At 42.8% G+C, this 18,702-nt stretch overlaps 1 protein-coding gene across 3 annotated transcripts in view; it reads right to left on the bottom strand.

Moving 5' to 3' along the window:
* PRIM2 (DNA primase subunit 2) overlaps positions 1–18,702 on the bottom strand; it is a 208,905-nt gene that overhangs the window by 71,929 nt on the left and 118,274 nt on the right. For all 3 annotated transcript variants that reach the window (XM_040428611.1, XM_040428612.1, XM_040428613.1), the window contains one exon: positions 12,387–12,572. In XM_040428611.1, the coding sequence (XP_040284545.1) occupies positions 12,387–12,572 (186 nt within the window). The remainder of the gene's footprint in view (positions 1–12,386; positions 12,573–18,702) is intronic.

The raw sequence follows: 18,702 nt of genomic DNA, 5'->3' as shown, positions 1-18,702 counted from the left end.
ATTGGTGGCGCAGTGGGCAGTGCCAATGAGGGTTAAAAAATAAAAATAAAATTAACTCACCTCCTCCAATTGATCGTCTCCTGTTCTTACTTCTTTCTAGTTTCTTCAGGACGCAGGACCTGTGGTGACATCACTGAGCTCATCACATGATCCATCACCATGGTAATGGGCCATGTGATGAGCTCAGTGACGTCACCACAGGTCCTGAAGAAACTAGAAAGAAGTAAGAACAGGAGACCGGCAGCTACCTGATCAACTGGAGGAGGTGAGTTAATTTTCTTTTATTATTTTTAACCTTCATTGGCACTTCCCACTGTGCCACTAACGTTTATTATACTAGGGGGGGGCGCACTGTGCCACCAACGTTTATCATACTGGGGGGGGGGGGGGGGCGCACTGTGCCACCAACGTTTATTGGGGGGGGGGGGGGGCGCACTGTGCCACCAACGTTTATTATACTGGGGGGGGGCACTGTGCCACCAACGTTTATTATACTGGGGGGGGGGCGCACTGTGCCACCAACGTTTATTATACTGGGGGGGGGGGGGGCGAACTGTGCCACCAACGTTTATTATACGGGGGGGGGGGGGGGCGCACTGCGCCACCAACGTTTATTATACTGGGGGGGGGGGCACTGTGCCACCAACGTTTCTTATACAAATACAGGAGGCGGGTGCCGGAATCAAATAGCCGGCACCCGACCTCTGTGACAGGGAGCTGCGATCAGCGGCAGTTAACCCCTCAGGTACTGCACCTGAAGGGTTAACTCAACTGCCGCTGATCGCAGCTCCCTGTCACAGAGGTCGGGTGCCGGCTATTTGATTCCAGCACCCGCCTCCTGTATTTGTATTTCAGGTCAGTTTTCTTCATTGGTGGCGCAGTGGCCACAGCCCCTCCCCTCCTCCTCCTGTCTCTTCTTATTGGCAGCGGCAGCAGCAGCACAGGGGGGAGGGAGAGACTCCTCCTGCGCTGCTGAGAACGATCATCTCCTGTGCCCGCCGCTGTATTGAGCAGAGCTGCGGCGGCGGGTCCAGTCGCAAATGGCATCTGGAGCCCTGCAGAAGAGCCGCATGTGGCTCGCGAGCCGCGGCTTGCCGACCACTGGACTAGTAAATAGACTAGTTAGACTAGATTAGTAAAAAAAAAAAAAAAAACTAAATAAATAAAAAAAAAAGCTTAAAAAGTTTAATTAAATAAAAAATAAAAAAAAAGTTAAATATTTTTTCCACTTGAAAAAAAGCAAGCATTTCAATTGAAAAAAAAAGATATTAAAAATGGCAAAATAAAATCCTTTCCACATACTTGGTATCACCTAATCCATGAATGATGCCAGAATTTCTTTTGCTTATTCGCCACAGAAAAAAAATAAAAAAATATCAAAAAGTGTTAAACACCCCAAAAAGGCCCTACACAGTCCTGTAGTATGAAAAAACTATTTTTTAATGAAATGGTTTTTATTGTGAAAAAGTACTAAAATATAAAAAAATATAATAAATGTATTTGATATCACTGTTATCGCACTGACGCAGACAATAAAGTTATAATGTTATTTAGGCCAAAAACGAATGCCATAAAATGTATAAGATTTAAACTCAAGGGTGGTATTGCCATTATTCCCATTGTGAAACTACAACTCCAAGCATGCACATCTGTTTTTCTAAGAACTCCCCTGTGAGCTGTTTCTCAACAGCTGGAATGACACCTGCTGTAAGGGTATGCTTGCGCACAGGATTTGCGGCAGAGATTTCTGTGAGGGAGAGATGACATCTCCATTTCATTTTCTGACCTGTCATAGCAGAAAAAAATAAATAAATAATAATTGCACATTTGGCATCCATTTGAGCCATTTCCGTCAGAGATCTGTGTTTTTTTTTTTTATGGAAAAAAAGATGGAAATGGCTTAAGCTTATGCTAAATGTGCATAACTGATGCAAAAGGATCCAGCATACTGTTTGGGACGGATCAGAAGAACGAAAAATGAAATGGAGATGTTAACCCGGCCTAACTGAAAATTCATACATTTCAATGACTTCTACAATGCAGAGGAATGGGACAGACAGATTTGCCCTCACAAACACAGGTCCTAGATTCTCTCTCTCTCTTTTATTTTTTTAGACAGAGCTCCAAATGCCCCATTTAGCCATAGAATTAAACTTTCAATTGGTCTCGGACAGGTTATAATAGGAAATTTACAGTAAGCGTTTCATTTTACTCCGATAACAGATCCATTTCAGTAACTGCCCACTGCTGTGTGAAGTGAAGGGGATATGCTGTTGTGTCACATAATTCAGAGCTCCAGGGCATGTTAACATATGCATTGGGGGCTCCGTCAGAGCATCCATCACAGATTCTGATTTTAAAAAAAACTGACAGAAGTCCTACATGCATGCAAGCAAGCATGATCCTCAACGGAAACTGAACAGACTTCATTGTAGTCAATAGAGTTTTCTGCTCCATTTGTCTCAGGTATGTGCCGAATCCAACGCTACCATTATTTCTGTTGTTCGGCTCCTCTAATGGCGGTGGTGAGAACTCAGCCAAAAGGTCCCTTTACACAGGACTATATGACAGCAGATTGTTGAGAAGGAAGGGTTTCTTCCCGACAATCTGCTGATTGCTAGAGGAGGAGACCAGTGCATTTACATGCAGCAATCACCTCCAGAGTATGGGGAGGTGCGATCGCTAATGCCATCGCTTTTCCCCATAAGGACTCGTTTACACAGCACGATCTGATGCCGGCAAATAATCACTTTCATGTTAGCTATAATCTGTGTGATTCTCGGCCCATGTAAAGGGCCCTATAGTCACATAACCTGGCACTTGTGTTCAGTACAGATCAGTACAAGGTAGAACAGATCCAATTTATTATTACCCTTTTAGTTGGTTTTACTTTTCCATGACTGATAAACCAGAACATTTGATAATGTATCATTTAATAGAGCCTTACTTCCACGGATACTGAATTAAAGGGGACATTTATTAAGCTATGTACGCCACTATTGTGGGATAAAAAAAAAAAAAAAGGCAAATTATAGCTCTCTCCATAAAGTGCACCACAAGTTGGGCTTAGTATGGGGAAGGGGGGGGGGGGGGGGGGCGGCGGCTTTGCGCTGCCGACCAGATGGCATAAGTTATAGCTGAAGTGTACTTCAGCCTGTAGCTGGCATAGGTTTCAGTATCAGGCGCATGGCAAGTTGGAGGTGCTCCTAATGTATTAAGAAGCATCTGCTGCTTAATAAATTAGGCACATCTCATGCCACAGCAGGGTGATCAAGACTGATGTATAGGTAGGCCAGTCTTGAAAAATGTCCCTCAGAGTTTTTCATCCTACCTTCCCTTGCTTCTACTTTTCCACAATACCTTAAATAAAATTTTACAGTATACAGAAAACATTAGGATTAAATATACAATAAGTACAAAATAGTACACATCCCAATGATCAATATAACACAAATGAAAATAAGAGCTTCCAATATACCAAACAAGAACAGACTATTGGATTCCCATTTACAAACAATTCTAGTATACAATCCACTACATTTACAGTGGAGAACAAAATTACAGATTCTGTGCACTGCTCAAAAATTCAATAACCAGTTGCAATCCTATAATAATACATGAAGTGAGTTCTTCAGAAATGACCACTGAATATGAACTTCTGCAAACACTTCGTACCAGTCAGAAGTATTGAGCCTGAGAAAGTAGTGTCATGGCACCCTCACACAAACAGAGGGCTACACAGTGACCACTGTTTCTGCAGGAGTAGTTATAAATGCAACCTCAAAGTTCTCCCTATGGGAAATAAGTTTTTGGTTGACCTTCTGACCTTTGTTATGGCTGCAAGAAATTCTAAATCAATTAGGCATAACATCAAAACCTAGGTCCTCCTCATGCAGCCAAAATAGCCCTGATCTATCAAGGTATGGAGTCCACTAAACTCTACAGGTATCTTATGGTATCTATATCTAGCATCAAGATGTTAGCAGCTAATATTTTAAGTCCTGTAAATTGCAGAGCCCCAATGGATTGGACTTAATTTTCCAGCACAACCCACAGATTCTGAATCAGACTGAGATCTGGGAGAATTGGAGGCAATGTTAACACCTTGAACTCTATGTGCCTCAAACCATTTCTGAACAATTTTTGTAGTGTGGCAGGACATGCTGAGAGGCCACTGCCATTAGAGATCACCACTGCCATGAATAGGGTATAGTTGGTCTGCAACAAAGTTTAGGTAGGGGGTACTTGTCAAAGTAGCATCCAAATTAATGCCCAGCAGAATACTGCCCAGAGCTTCACACTGCCACCACTGAATTGCCTTCTATAGAGCCTCCTTAAAAGGAAGATCTATGACAGTGGTCCTGGGAGGCAATACTTTCATTCTCTAATAAAATAAAAACAGAAGCTATGCATGGACTCACAAGTTCATAAGGGAGATGTTCAAGTCCTCTCAAAGGCTACTTTCACATATACAATTTCCCTTAGGGTTTTGAGATCAGGCAGAGGATCTCAAAAACAGAGGAAAACGCTTCAGTTTTGTCCCCATTCATTGTCAATGGAGACAAAACTGTAAAGGAGTGCATCAGAATGCGTTCTTTCCCGTTTGTTGCATTTTGTGCCCGGTTTGTGAAACTGAACAAGCCGGTTTGGCACTAAAATCAATGTAACGCAATGGTGCTGCATCCGGTTTGTTCCCTTTCGATTTAATACAACTGCATCTGAACGGAACGGATGCAGTCGGTTGTATTAAATAAAACTGAAGTGTTTTCCTCCGGTTTTGAGATCCTCTGCCAGATCTCAAAACTGGAAAGAAAATCGCATATGTTAAAGTATCCTAAGAAGTGTTCATAAATCAAAATGTAATGAACTAGAAATATAAACTTTATTTAAATTGTGTTTATTTTTCATTAACTTATGGTATCTGTGTATGCAGAATAATTTGGAACAACATATTTTGTGTTCTTTTAAAAAATAAAAAAAATGAAGCCATTGCCATTATCAGTCATTCCACTTGTAAAAACATCCACATTGTAAAAGAAAAAAAATTATAATTCTTACACGTTTAGGAAAAAAAACAAAAAACAATTCTACGCTTTATGTTAATACACAGAAGACTATGCAGCATAAACACAGATACAAATAATTAATAAAACACACTTTGCGTCTCGGATAATTAGAAATAGAGGAGCAACGTTGGTCAATAAAAAAAGATCCTGATTCATTGCTTAACAAGTCCTTCTGGATTTATGCCAACATGTACACACTAGATACAGAATCATTTTCCTGCTTCAGGTCTGCACTTCTGTCTTATGCGAGCCCATCAACACCCTATTAGCATTCTCTACAAAAAATCCATAATTCTCCATCTGTTTTGTGAAACTGATTTTATATTACAGACTCCTTGGACTGTTGCATACAGCATTAAATTAGTGAACAATGCTTCCGCTCAGTTTCGCTATGTCACACACTATCTGGAAAATGCATATTTCACTTCTGTGAAAACCAGGGGCAATCTGGGTTCAAAGCAGAAAAAAGGCAAACAGCGGTATTATATAGGCACTTTTATTTGTTGTGAAATATAATTTCAACCAAAAACACAGCAAAAACGTCTTATGTGCAGTGTTGCAGCTATAGGGAATACAGAGGAAGCAACCCTGCCCAAGACCGGATGCCAGAGGGTACCTCTACCACATGAGAAGAAACCAAGTATAATAAATGACAACAGAACAGGAGCTGTAACAGATTTTCATAGGGGGCAGGATCATGTTGTGGTCGTAATACAGCTTTTTATTTTGAACACCACGGAAGAAAATGCAGGACAGCTTCATTTTTTTATTTTTTATTTTGATCTTAGGTCCAATGAAGGTTACAGAGTCCATGAGACTGAGGTCTAATTAACATTGAGGGGTCTGATCTGAGGTCTGATTATTCTTAGGATATCGGAGGTTTTTTCATTTTTGCGTTTTTATTTTTCTTCCCTGTCTTCATTGAGCCATAACTTTTTTATATTTCTGTTCACATAGGTCTATGGGGACTTATTTTTTTAGGGACAAGTTGTACTTTCTAATGCTACCATCTGTTATGGCAAACAATGTAGTGGGAAAATCAAAAATCAAAATGGGGTGGAATTGAAAAAAAAATAAAAAATGAATTCCTCCACTGCTTTACCGGTTGTGTTAAATAAGTTTAAACTTAGAGAAAAAAATAAAAATAAATTTTACATCACCATATTCTGACCCCCATAACATTTTTATAGTTATTTGTACTGACCTGTGTAAGGGCTAATATTTTTGTTGGACAATCTGTAGTTTTTATTGATACCATTGTAGAGTGTGTGTGACTTTTTGATCACATTTTATAACTTTTTTGGGGGTAAGAAAAGCAATGAAAAAAAGGCAAATTGGCCATTTTGACCCTTTTTTCCGTTACTCCATTCGCCGTATTAGAAAAATATACCAGCGATACCCATGATGTTTATATTTTTTTGTTATTTAGGTATTTAATTTTTTTTATACGGAAAGGGGGGTGATTTCAACTTTTATACTTCCATTTTTTATATAATATTTTCCTTTTTTTTTTTTACTTTTGTGATGATTTTGAAACTCATATGAGCGTACAAAATGCAATTAAATTTTTTTTATTTGAATAATCGTGGGTTTTTAAAATTTATTATTATTACTCATTTCTTATGTTGGCCTGCCACCTGTTGACCAAAATAACAATTGCAGCATGCATGCACGCAGCCTCTTCAGCAAGACTGAGTGCATTTAAATCAATTACTGGTATCCTCATTGGCGCTTTGGGTTTTTTGACACTTTAGATGCCCTGATCAAGTAAGATCACGGCATCTAAAAGGCTTTAATTACTGCGATCAGCATTATTGCTGGTCGCAGTAAGGCTCCATTCACACGTCCATGGTGTGTTGCGGACCTGCAAATTGCGGATCCGCAACACACCCGCCCGGCACCCCTATAGAAATGCCTATTCTTGTCCGCAAGCTGCGGACAAGAATAGGACATGTTCTATCTTTTGCGGAGCTGCGGACCCGAAGATCGGGACCGCGCTCCGCAAATGCGGATAGCACACTGTGTGCTGTCCGCATCCATTCCATCCCCATAGAAAATGAATGGGTCCGCACCCGTTCTGCAAAATTGCAGAACGAATGCGGACCCATTTGCGGACGTGTGAATGGAGCCTAATTAGCCACAAGCAGTGGCGCTCCGACAGAGGGATCCAACGGGTCTGGACCCCCCCTAGAACCATTCATATATATTTTTTTTTTTATCCCTCAGTGCTGCACCGCCCATTGACTTGAATGGGTCCGTGAACCATTGTCCGTCAAAAAAAAAGGACAGGTCATATTTTTTTGACGGACAGGAAACACGGATCACGGATGCGGCTGCAAAACAGTGCATTTTCCGATTTTTCCACGGAACCATTGAAAGTCAATGGGTCCGCGAAAAAAATCGGAACACGCCACAACGGCCACGGGTGCACACAACGGTCGTGTGCAGGAGGCCTTAATCTGTATCGCCGTCCTCAGGACAGCGATACAGATGGCTGTGCTGCGGCAGAGCAGGGGAGGGAGAGGCGTCTATCAGAGGCTGGCTCAGGAGGCGCGATGACATCATCACGCCACCTGAGCCGAGCAGTACACCGCGGGGGACACAGGCCAGAAGAGGCCTGCTTAGCATCGCTGCTAGCCTCATGAAGGTAAGTATTAGTGTTTTGTTTTTTATAGATGTCACTAGGTGCCACCTAGAATGTGCATTTCTTACTGGCCCTTTTTTTTTTTTAAGGGATGGGGGGGGGGGAGGGCATTTATTTCTGGCCCATTTTGGTTGAGTACTATGGGGCATCTGGTGGCACTATAAGGGCATTATTTGGGGGCATCTGGGGGGTTCTAAAGGGGCTTTTTTATTGGCATATTATGGGGGGCACTATAGTGGAGACCGGCACTATGGGGCATCTTGTGGCACTATAGGGGCATTATAGAATTATTTTTTTACTGGCACATTATAGGGGGCACTATGGCATCTGGCACTAAGGGGGCACTTTTTACTGGCACTATAGGGGAGAGCCGCACTATGGGGCATCTGGTGGCACTAAGAAGGGGCATTTTTAACTGGCACATTATGGGGACACTATGGAAGAGAGAGAACTATGGGGGCATCTGGTAGCACTAAGGAGGGGCATTTTTTACTGGCACATTATAGGGGAGAGGAGCACTATAGGGGCATCTACTGGGGGTACTACGAAGGGGAATTTTTTTTTACTGGCATATTATGGGGGCACTATGGGGAAGGGGGAGAGGAGCACAATGGAGGCATGTGCTGGGGGCACTAAGATGGTGTATTTTATACTGGCAAATTATCGGGGCACTATGGGAAAGGAGGAGAGGAGCACTATAGGGGAATTTACTGGGGCACTATATAAGGGTATTTTATACTGGCATACATTATGGGGACATTATCTCAACTGCAGGCACTAAGCAGGTGTATTTCTTGTACTGTCATATTATAAGGATAAATATTACTACTAGGGGGCATTATGGTGAACATTACTACTACTGGGGGCTATGGGGAACATGATTATTAGTATGGGCACAATGGGGGCATTATTACTACTAAGTGAATCTGGGGAGCACTGTAACTTTGGTGGGCACCCTGGCACAGTATCAGCTTAGCACAATTATTTTTGGGGACATTATGTTTATACTATTAGTGTCCGGGATACTATTTACTGGGCACAGTTATTTTTTTTAGAGCACTGTGTGCCAATAATTGTTGAAGGGGGCACTTTCTGTGTAGTACTAATATTTTCCAGGGGACAATTTCTGCAGTATAGTATTGGGTCGGGTCTGAATGGAGAAGACGAGGAAAGAGAACGTCTACATAAAAAGGTGACATCAATGGATGTAAGAGGTATCTGGCACTATGTAGGAGAGTAAATGCTCCGGCTCCTCCCCCTGCTATTTGCAGAAGGAGAATACAGAGCTGGGTGAGGACAGCCAAAGGGGGCAGCAGGCCATGGGCGGGTGGTGGGTGGAACCACAGGCCTTGAGCAGGATCTGGGAGGGAGGAGCTTCCTAGCTGTAGCCTGCTGTTGTCGATTGTATAATGTGAAGCAGGTAGTGCAGCCAGGACAGGCCCTCCTCTCTCGATATCATGTATAGAGCCGGGTACCTCCACCCGGACCTACACAGCCTTCAATATCGCGCAGCTCCTCCTTCACTCCTCTTTCGGCGCCTTCAGGACTAGGTGGGAGGAAGTGAAACTGCAACAGCTCCTGCCACAGAGCCACGTGGGGGGCAGTGGGAGTACAGGAGCTTTATGTTGGGGCCCTGTATGGTGGAGTATTGAGTACAGTGAGTCTATGTAGGATGAGGGTGAGACTCTTACCTTCATCCTCAACAATATAATTTTAGCTGTACAGTGTTTGTTGGGAGTGGCCTATTATATGTAGGATGGTCTTAAAAAAATGGACGTGCTCAAAAATTTCGGACCCCCCGAAAATTTCTGGGTGTTTCCCTGGCCACAGGTCTCTGCTATTTGAAAAAGCAGAGACCTGCTGGCCATGACGTCTGCTGCACGTGTAATCGGGCGCCATATTTGCCATATCGCTCCAGTGCCGTACATGCATGGTGCTGGTAGCGAAAGGGTTAAAGGGGTTATCCAAGAATAGATAAGGACGACCAATCCTCAGAATTGGTGGGTCTGAGTCCAGGCACCCCTGACGATCAGCTGTTTCAGGGAGCTGCCGCACTCGCCAGAGCTCTGGTGAGCACAGTCAGCGCCTGGCAGCTTTCTAAGCACAGCGCTGTAGATTATATAAGTCCCATTAACTTGAAGTCACATGGCCTGGAAAGAGGCTGCAGCACCCACAAAGCTCCGGTCTCTTCTAACAGCTAATCTTCAGGTGTCCCGGATGTTGGACCTCCACTGATCTGATATTAATGACCTATCCAGAGTCATTGGTCATCAATATAAACTCCCAGAAAACCCCTTAACATTGGATGTGTGATCTGATGTCTGATTAACATTGGGGGGTCTGATGAAGACTGGTGGTCTGATCTGAGGTCTGATGCAAGTCTGGGAATGTTTGGTGCCAGCTGGTAAGGGTCATACTGGTGGTCACACAGCTCTCCCAAGCAGAGATTGTATATCTTATATTCACAGGGGATTCAGGTTCGATGAAGATTTGATGAAAAATATTTATTTTTATTATTTTCCTCCTCTAAAACCTACGTGCGTCTTATAGAGCAAAAGATACAGTATTACACCTCTACATTTGTAAACACAGCATAAATGAAATAACCATATAAATTACACTAGTGCAACAAGTTATTATAAATGTGACTGTAGCACAGGACTTATTTTAGGAAAAGAGATCAATGCATAACTCATTAATTTTGATGTATGATATAATCTGTTATTAACTATAGATATAAAGCAGAAATATAAATTTGCTTGATTAGTTCAATGTGAAAGGTTGATTCACTTGGAAAATTAGGTTGGGATTAGCATTTCAATGTGATATTTTGATTGTGTCATAATGTTTTGTTATGTGTCAATGATGTGCACATGGTTGGTATGTATATAAGTGATGTGATCACTACACAGTGCTCCAAACAAAAAAAAAAAAAATAGCTAGTAGCCATTGGCTCCTGAACTGAAAAAATTAGTAGCCAAATTAAATTTTTAGTCGCCAATTCGAAACAGAGTCAAAATTTTGGTATCGTGACAAAGCTATGGCGATCAGATCGGAGTAGGGTTGTGTCGATACCAAAATTTTGATTAGCTTTCGACACCATAAAAAAATATTGCGATAATACAACACGCGAAGAAGAAAAAAAAAGGAGCGTGCATTCCACATTTTATGAAATGTTTGGCTCATAATAGAACAGTCCTATCCAATTTTTAGGGTGACAAGGTGACTAAAAAAAATGGTGAATCACATGGTTTTTATTTATTTATTTCTGTTACGGTGTTCACCGCATAGGAAATATTTTTTTAATAATTTAATAGTTTGGACTTTTCAGACGCAACGCTATGTAATATAAAATATATAAACAAATAAATAAACATATGTCAAGGGGGGGATTTAAATGTAATATTTTAGTGTTCGCGTTTTTTTTTTTTTTTTACTATTAGCCCCCTTAGGAGCTGGAACCCTTGTCCCATTCACCCTAATAGAGCTCTACCAGGGTGAATAGGACCTCACACTCTCCCTGCTGCCCTGGGCTTTGTGCACACGGCAGCAGGGAGCTTACTATAGCAGCCAGGGCTTCAGGAGTGTCCTGGCTGCCATGGTAACCGATCGGAGCCCCAGGATTACACTGCTGGGGCTCCGATCGGAACTGCCACTGAACCACCAATGACTAACACTGAGTAGTTGGGGGTGGGGTGGGGTGGGGTGGGGAGATCGGCACACTGCGCCAATAATGTTTATTATACTGGGGTTAACTGCAGCGGATCGCAGCACCCTGTCATAGAGGTCGGGTGCCGGCTATTTGATTCCGGCACCCGCCTCCTGTATTTGTAATATTTGTATTAACAGGTCAGTTATCTTCACAGCCCATCCTCCTCATGTCTCTCTCTTATTGGCGGCGGCAGCAGCACAGGGGGGAGGGAGAGACTCCTTCTCCGCTGCGCTGCTAAGAAAAGAACATCGGCGGCGGGGTAGAGAACTATCATCTCCTGTGCTGTATTCAACTGCAGAGCTGCGGGTCTAGTCGCAAATGGCGACAAGACTGAAAAGTCTGGTGCACAGAGACTTACTGTATGTTCTTACAGGCTAAACCATGTATTACATGTCAAATGGGACATGAACTCATTAGGCAACCTCTTTAAGGCAAGTCAATTTTAGGGTACGTCCACGTGGGACATAAAATGCAGCGAAAAATTAAAACGAATCTGTGCAATATCTGCATGAATAAAATGCAGATTTTGCCATAGATATGCCTGGGAGAATTGCTTGGAATATAAATTGACATGCTGCAGATTCCAAGTGCACACCACAGGTCAGTTTCTGTTGTAGGCTTTCTCCACACCGTGTGGAAGAGATTCCATTGCTGGTACTGTACAATGCTGCGATTTGGCATATACCACATAGCAGCAAATCTGCAGTGTTTACGACACGTGTGAACATATACTATTAGTGACAATTAATAAAAATTCTGTTTTGTTGCACATATGAAAACCACTTTGCAAAAAAAGCAGAAACAAAACCTGGAAAACTGGCAGTGAGAACAACAATAGCAATGACAGATTTCAACCAAAGCAGCAGCACAGGCTCAGTTAGTTCATATTTAGGGTTCTTAAAACGGAATAGTCTTTGCCATACATCTGCTTAACCAGATAGAAGGAAAGACAAATAATGGATACCTTTTCTGAGTCAACTTTTCCTTTTGTAAATTCCAGCTTCCAGAACTGTAGAGCCTGTTCTAGTGTCAAACCAATGCCTTTGAGGAACAGACCGTATTGCATGCGTCCACCATGACGAAGGTGATGGTGCTCTCTCAAAGACTTGTGCAATTGACGCATGCAGAGGGGAAATGATTTTGTAGCAAGCTGAAAGAAATGTAGAAGTTCAGTATTGCTGAAAAGTATTTGCTTTACACCTTAACTACTTGCAGATATTACTATATATTAGGGCTGGAACGATTACTCGATTGAATCGAGTAATTCGACAAAAAAATCATTGATGCTAATTTTTTGCATTGAGGATTCGTTTCTGTCATGTGACCACAGAGCGGGAGTAAATCGCTTGCTATTACTTACCGTTCCCTGGTCACCCGCCGGCCCGTACCGCGCTGCACTGGATCCGGACACATCGTCAGGTCATAGTGCACGTACGGTAGGCGCGCACTATGACCCAATGCTGTGTGACGTCAGGATCCTGTGCAGCGCACGGAGAAGAAGAGGAAGGAGCTGAGGCGCGGCGCCCCTACAGGAAAAGTAAGTATTTTATTTCACAGGGGCTGATCCGATGGCCCTGGGGGACATGGAGGGGCTGATCCGATGGCCCTGGGGGACATGGAGGGGCTGATCCGATGGCCCTGGGGGACATGGAGGGGCTGATCCGATGGCCCTGGGGGACATGGAGGGGCTGATCCGATGGCCCTGGGGGACATGGAGGGGCTGATCCGATGGCCCTGGGGGACATGGAGGGGCTGATCCGATGGCCCTGGGGGACATGGAGGGGCTGATCCGATGGCCCTGGGGAAGTGGGGGACATGGCAATGGATGGCAGTGAATGGCTGATTGCACTGGGGTGGGGGAGAGCTGAAGGCACGGGGTCTGATGAGTTTTTATTAAGGAAAATAATCTTAATTCATTTTTTTCTTATTCGATTATTTTTTACGATGAATCGAGTAATCAATAGAATACTCTATTACTAAAATAATAGTTTACTGCAGCCATATACACACACATAGATATATAGATAGATATATAGATAGAGAGAGATAGAGATATATATATATATATATATATATATATATATATATCAGAAAAAAATTCCACGGCACCTCCTTACGCCTTAGAGGTGCCGTGGAATTTTTTTCTGCTAAGTATTTGAAGGGGGATCGCCTTCACAGCCGCTGGCACTCCGCCCATATTGTACATACAGCTGTGCTGCCCAATTGATAGATAGATATATATATATATATATATATATATATTTATTTTAGAGCAGCACTCCGGTATAGTGAAAAAAGAAAACTGTTTATTCACCCAGTGGTGACGCGACGTTTCGGCTCCAACATGAAGCCTTTCTCAAACAATGTAACAATGCAAACTGAACATACTTAGTGTGAGGAAATGACATCAAACATAATTAGCATTAACCCATGCCTGTACAAGTGACATATGAAAAAATAAAGTGAAATATATACGTGTACATATGTAAGTCTGGTGAACACAGTGCATAATCATAAGATAGAACCGTGATACAATTGTATATCATAATACATTATGTGAATAAATACAAAATTCATGTATATAAAGTGCACTTGTGCAATAACCCAGATAACAACTGGTTAAAATGAGAAGCTACTACCACACTTCTATCATGGGGAGTGGCCAGGTCACATGACTATGGACATGGATACAAGCACATAATCAAGCAACTTACAAATTCCCAATGTGACTCCATTGCCAAAATCAGCGTCTAAGAATCTCGGATGCGCATGCGTCATCCGACAGACCAACACATATGCGGTCAAGTGTGCATGCGCCAAAGACCCGGACGCATTTGCGTCATCCGAAAACAAAGTACGTGCATGGCTGGGTAATCACGTCACGTCAGTGTCATAACAAATCCTCGCGATAGATTAATGCTTGCAAGCGCCCAGTACTCCTGCACAAACCACCATCTTGGAAAAGGTAAAGCCAGATCAGGCGCATAAGAAACCGCGTCGTGACCTGTGCCGACCATTGACCAATGTAATATGCATGCATACCACAAGCGAATCGTTACTATTCAGATCTACTGTATCCAAATGCAAGCGCCGTCAGGCACCAACAGTTGACACATTACAGGTCCTTCTCAAAAAATTAGCATATTGTGATAAAGTTCATTATTTTCTGTAATGTACTGATAAAAATTAGACTTTCATATATTTTAGATTCATTACACACAACTGAAGTAGTTCAAGCCTTTTCTTGTTTTAATATTGATGATTTTGGCATACAGCTCATGAAAACCCAAAATTCCTATCTCTAAAAATTAGCATATCATGAAAAGGTTCTCTAAACGAGCTATTAACCTAATCATCTGAATCAACTAATTAACTCTAAACACCTGCAAAAGATTCCTGAGGCTCTTAAAAACTCCCAGCCTGGTTCATTACTCAAAACTGCAATCATGGGTAAGACTGCCGACCTGACTGCTGTCCAGAAGGCCATCATTGACACCCTCAAGCAAGAGGGTAAGACACAAAGAAATTTCTGAACGAATAGGCTGTTCCCAGAGTGCTGTATCAAGGGAAGTCTGTGGGAAGGAAAAAGTGTGGCAGAAAACGCTGCACAACGAGAAGAGGTGACCGGACCCTGAGGAAGATTGTGGAGAAGGACAGATTCCAGACCTTGGGGGACCTGCGGAAGCAGTGGACTGAGTTTGGAGTAGAAACATCCAGAGCCACCGTGTACAGGAAATGGGCTACAGGTGCCGCATTCCCCAGGTCAAGCCACTTTTGAACCAGAAACAGCGGCAGAAGCGCCTGACCTGGGCTACAGAGAAGCAGCACTGGACTGTTGCTCAGTGGTCCAAAGTACTTTTTTTCAGATGAAAGCAAATTTTGCATGTCATTCGGAAATCAAGGTGCCAGAGTCTGGAGGAAGACTGGGGAGAGGGAAATGCCAAAATGCCTGAAGTCCAGTGTCAAGTACCCACAGTCAGTGATGGTCTGGGGTGCCATGTCAGCTGCTGGTGTTGGTCCACTGTGTTTTATCAAGGGCAAAGTCAATGCAGCTAGCTATCAGGTAATTTTGGAGCACTTCATGCTTCCATCTGCTGAAAAGCTTTATGGAGATGAAGATTTCATTTTTCAGCACGACCTGGCACCTGCTCACAGTGCCAAAACCACTGGTAAATGGTTTACTGACCATGGTATTACTGTGCTCAATTGGCCTGCCAACTCTCCTGACCTGAACCCCATAGAGAATCTGTGGGATATTGGGAAGAGAAAGTTGAGAGACGCAAGACCCAACACTCTGGATGAGCTTAAGGCCGCTATCGAAGCATCATGGGCCTCCATAACACCTCAGCAGTGCCACAGGCTGATTGCCTCCATGCCACGCCGCATTGAAGCAGTCATTTCTGCAAAAGGATTCCCGACCAAGTATTGAGTGCATAACTGAACTTAATTATTTGAAGGTTGACTTTTTTTGTATTAAAAACACTTTTCTTTTATTGGTCGGATGAAATATGCTAATTTTTTGAGATCGGAATTTTGGGTTTTCATGAGCTGTATGCCAAAATCATCAATATTAAAACAAGAAAAGGCTTGAACTACTTCAGTTGTGTGTAATGAATCTAAAATACATGAAAGTCTAATGTTTATCAGTACATTACAGAAAATAATGAACTTTATCACAATATGCTAATTTTTTGAGAAGGACCTGTATACAGGGGACATCACATAGGCAAAGCCAACACAGCAGCTTCCCCATATGTTATCCACCCCATTGACCTCGTAACAGTGAGGGATCTCCTCAACCCATTCATACTCAGGAGACTGAAAATATATAGCCCTGTAGGCGATGTATAGTTGACACTGAAAATAGACATATGATGGAGTTCGGGAATTGTAGCTGGGATGATTGCGCAAGTCCATTTCATCAGTCACGCAACCTTTGGTCATCCACCACGATATATCTGTGTGAGTAAAGAGAGAAGAGAAAATAGCTGAATTAAAGGACTTCTGTCACCCCACTAAACAGATATTTTTTTTTTTGTGTACTTATAATCCCCATCATGCGATATTGCTATACCTTATGTTATTAATAATTTTCGTTCAGTAGATTTTGAAAAAAAAAAACGTACTTTTATGATATGCTAATTACCTTTCTACCAGCAAGTAGGGTGTCTACCAGCAAGTAGCAGCCGCAGAAAACCGCCCCCTCCTCTTGTTGATTGACAGGGCCAGCCGCGATCTCCTCCGGCCAGCCCTGTCAGCATTTCAGAAATCGCGCGCCTGTGTTGATTCGGCGCAGGCGCTCTGAGATAAGGAGGCTCGGCTCCTCAGCACTCCATCAGTGCGCCTGCGCCGATGACGTCACCGAAAGAGAAGAAGGTAATTAGCATATCATAAAAGTAAGTTTTTTGCAAAATCTACTGAACGAAAATTATTAATAACATAAGGTATAGCAATATCGCATGATGGGGATTATAAGTACACCAAAAAAAAAAAAAAATCTGTTTAGTGGGGTGACAGAAGCCCTTTAATATCTGTACATTTCTGTAAATAACAGAGTAAAAATTACATTGCTACCAATCAAAGGATAGAGCATAGAGTAAATCTAAAGTGGGTCAGGGCAAGCTATCGACCAAATACCTGTCCTAGATTGAGATCAACATTGAGGCCATGTGGTTTCAAGGAATTTAGAATAAAAATCCAATGGATTTCTTTCTTTTTAAGGAGTGCAATCCTGTTACCACTCCTCCTAGGCATGGGTACAAAATCTACAATCCAACACTTAAAATCCCTTTCCTTGTGTTTGAGATCCGTAAAGTGCTTAGAGACTGGAAGATCCAATCTTTTTTGTCTGATGCTTAAGCGGTGGTTGTTCAGTCTAGACTTAAAGTCTGTAGATGTTTCCCCAACATCTAAAATATTGCAGGGACAGGACAGTACATATACCACATGGTCAGAAATACATGTTAGGTGAAAACGGATGGGAAAAACAGCCCCGTGGATGGATGGACAAAAGGAGGCTTTACACATGTATCTACAATTGACACATCCAAGACACCGAAAACATCCAAGTCCGGGACGCGTCAATGTAGATTGTCTGAGGACTTTTTTTTGTCCCCACATCAGCACGCACCAATTTGTTCTCTTATAGAAAGTCCAAGAGTCTAAGGGACCAATTGGTGCGGGCTGATGTGGGAACAAAAAAAGTCCTCAGACAATCTACATTGACGCGTCCCGGACTTGGATGTTTTCGGTGTCTTGGATGTGTCAATTGTAGATACATGTATAAAGCCTCCTCTTTTGTCCATCTATCCACGGGGGCTGTTTTTCCCATCCGTTTTCACTTAACATGTATTTCTGACCATGTGGTATATGTACTGTCCTGTCCCTGCAATATTTTAGATGTTGGGGAAACATCTACAGACTTTAAGTCTAGACTGAACAACCACCGCTTAAGCATCAGACAAAACAGATTGGATCTTCCAGTCTCTAAGCACTTTACGGATCTCAAACACAAGGAAAGGGATTTTAAGTGTTGGATTGTAGATTTTGTACCCATGCCTAGGAGGGGTGGTAACAGGATTGCACTCCTTAAAAGGGAGTCTTTCACCTAATCTGAGTGTTTTAGACCGCTCAGATCAGGTTATAGACTCTTTGACCCTTATTACAATCGTACCTTTCTCTTCTGTGTCCCTCGTCCAGATCATGAAAATAACACTTTTTAAACTTAAAGGGAATCTGTCACTAGCATATTAGCAAATTTTTTTTTTTTATGAATCCATGTGTAATAAAGTACCTTATTTCCATATGTCTTGTTCTTTTTATTCTGTGTCTTGTCATTTCTTCAAAAAAACGCTTTTTATGATATTCAAATGAAGCTGTAAGGAGCCCAGAGGGGCGTTCTTCTTTGTCCACGGTGCCCAGGAACGCCCCTCTGAAGTGCCGTACCCGCCTAAATTTGAAAACTAAGAAGTCCTCCAAGATCGCCTAAATCACCTCCCAGAGGCGAGGCTAAGTGCCCCCCCCCCCCCCCCAGCGCCGCGCTCTGCGGCAAACACCCCCGATCCTCCTCTCGCCCGCAGCCGAAATCCCACGCAGGCGCAGTGACGGCGATTGCCTGCGCGATGATAAGACGACTGAGGGCAACAGCTTCAACAGCGTCACTGGGCATGCGCCGATCCCAGTGACGTGTTCGCTGTTTCCTCAGCCAGCTGGGATCGGCGCATGCCCAGTGACGCTGTTACCCTCAGTCGTCTTATCATCGCGCAGGCAACCACCGGCAC

Source organism: Bufo bufo, chromosome 4, assembly GCF_905171765.1.
Source record: "Bufo bufo chromosome 4, aBufBuf1.1, whole genome shotgun sequence".
NCBI classification, from domain to species: domain Eukaryota; kingdom Metazoa; phylum Chordata; class Amphibia; order Anura; family Bufonidae; genus Bufo; species Bufo bufo.
Note: the sequence above shows the minus strand (reverse complement) of the source record. Positions and strands in the feature narration are given on the sequence as shown.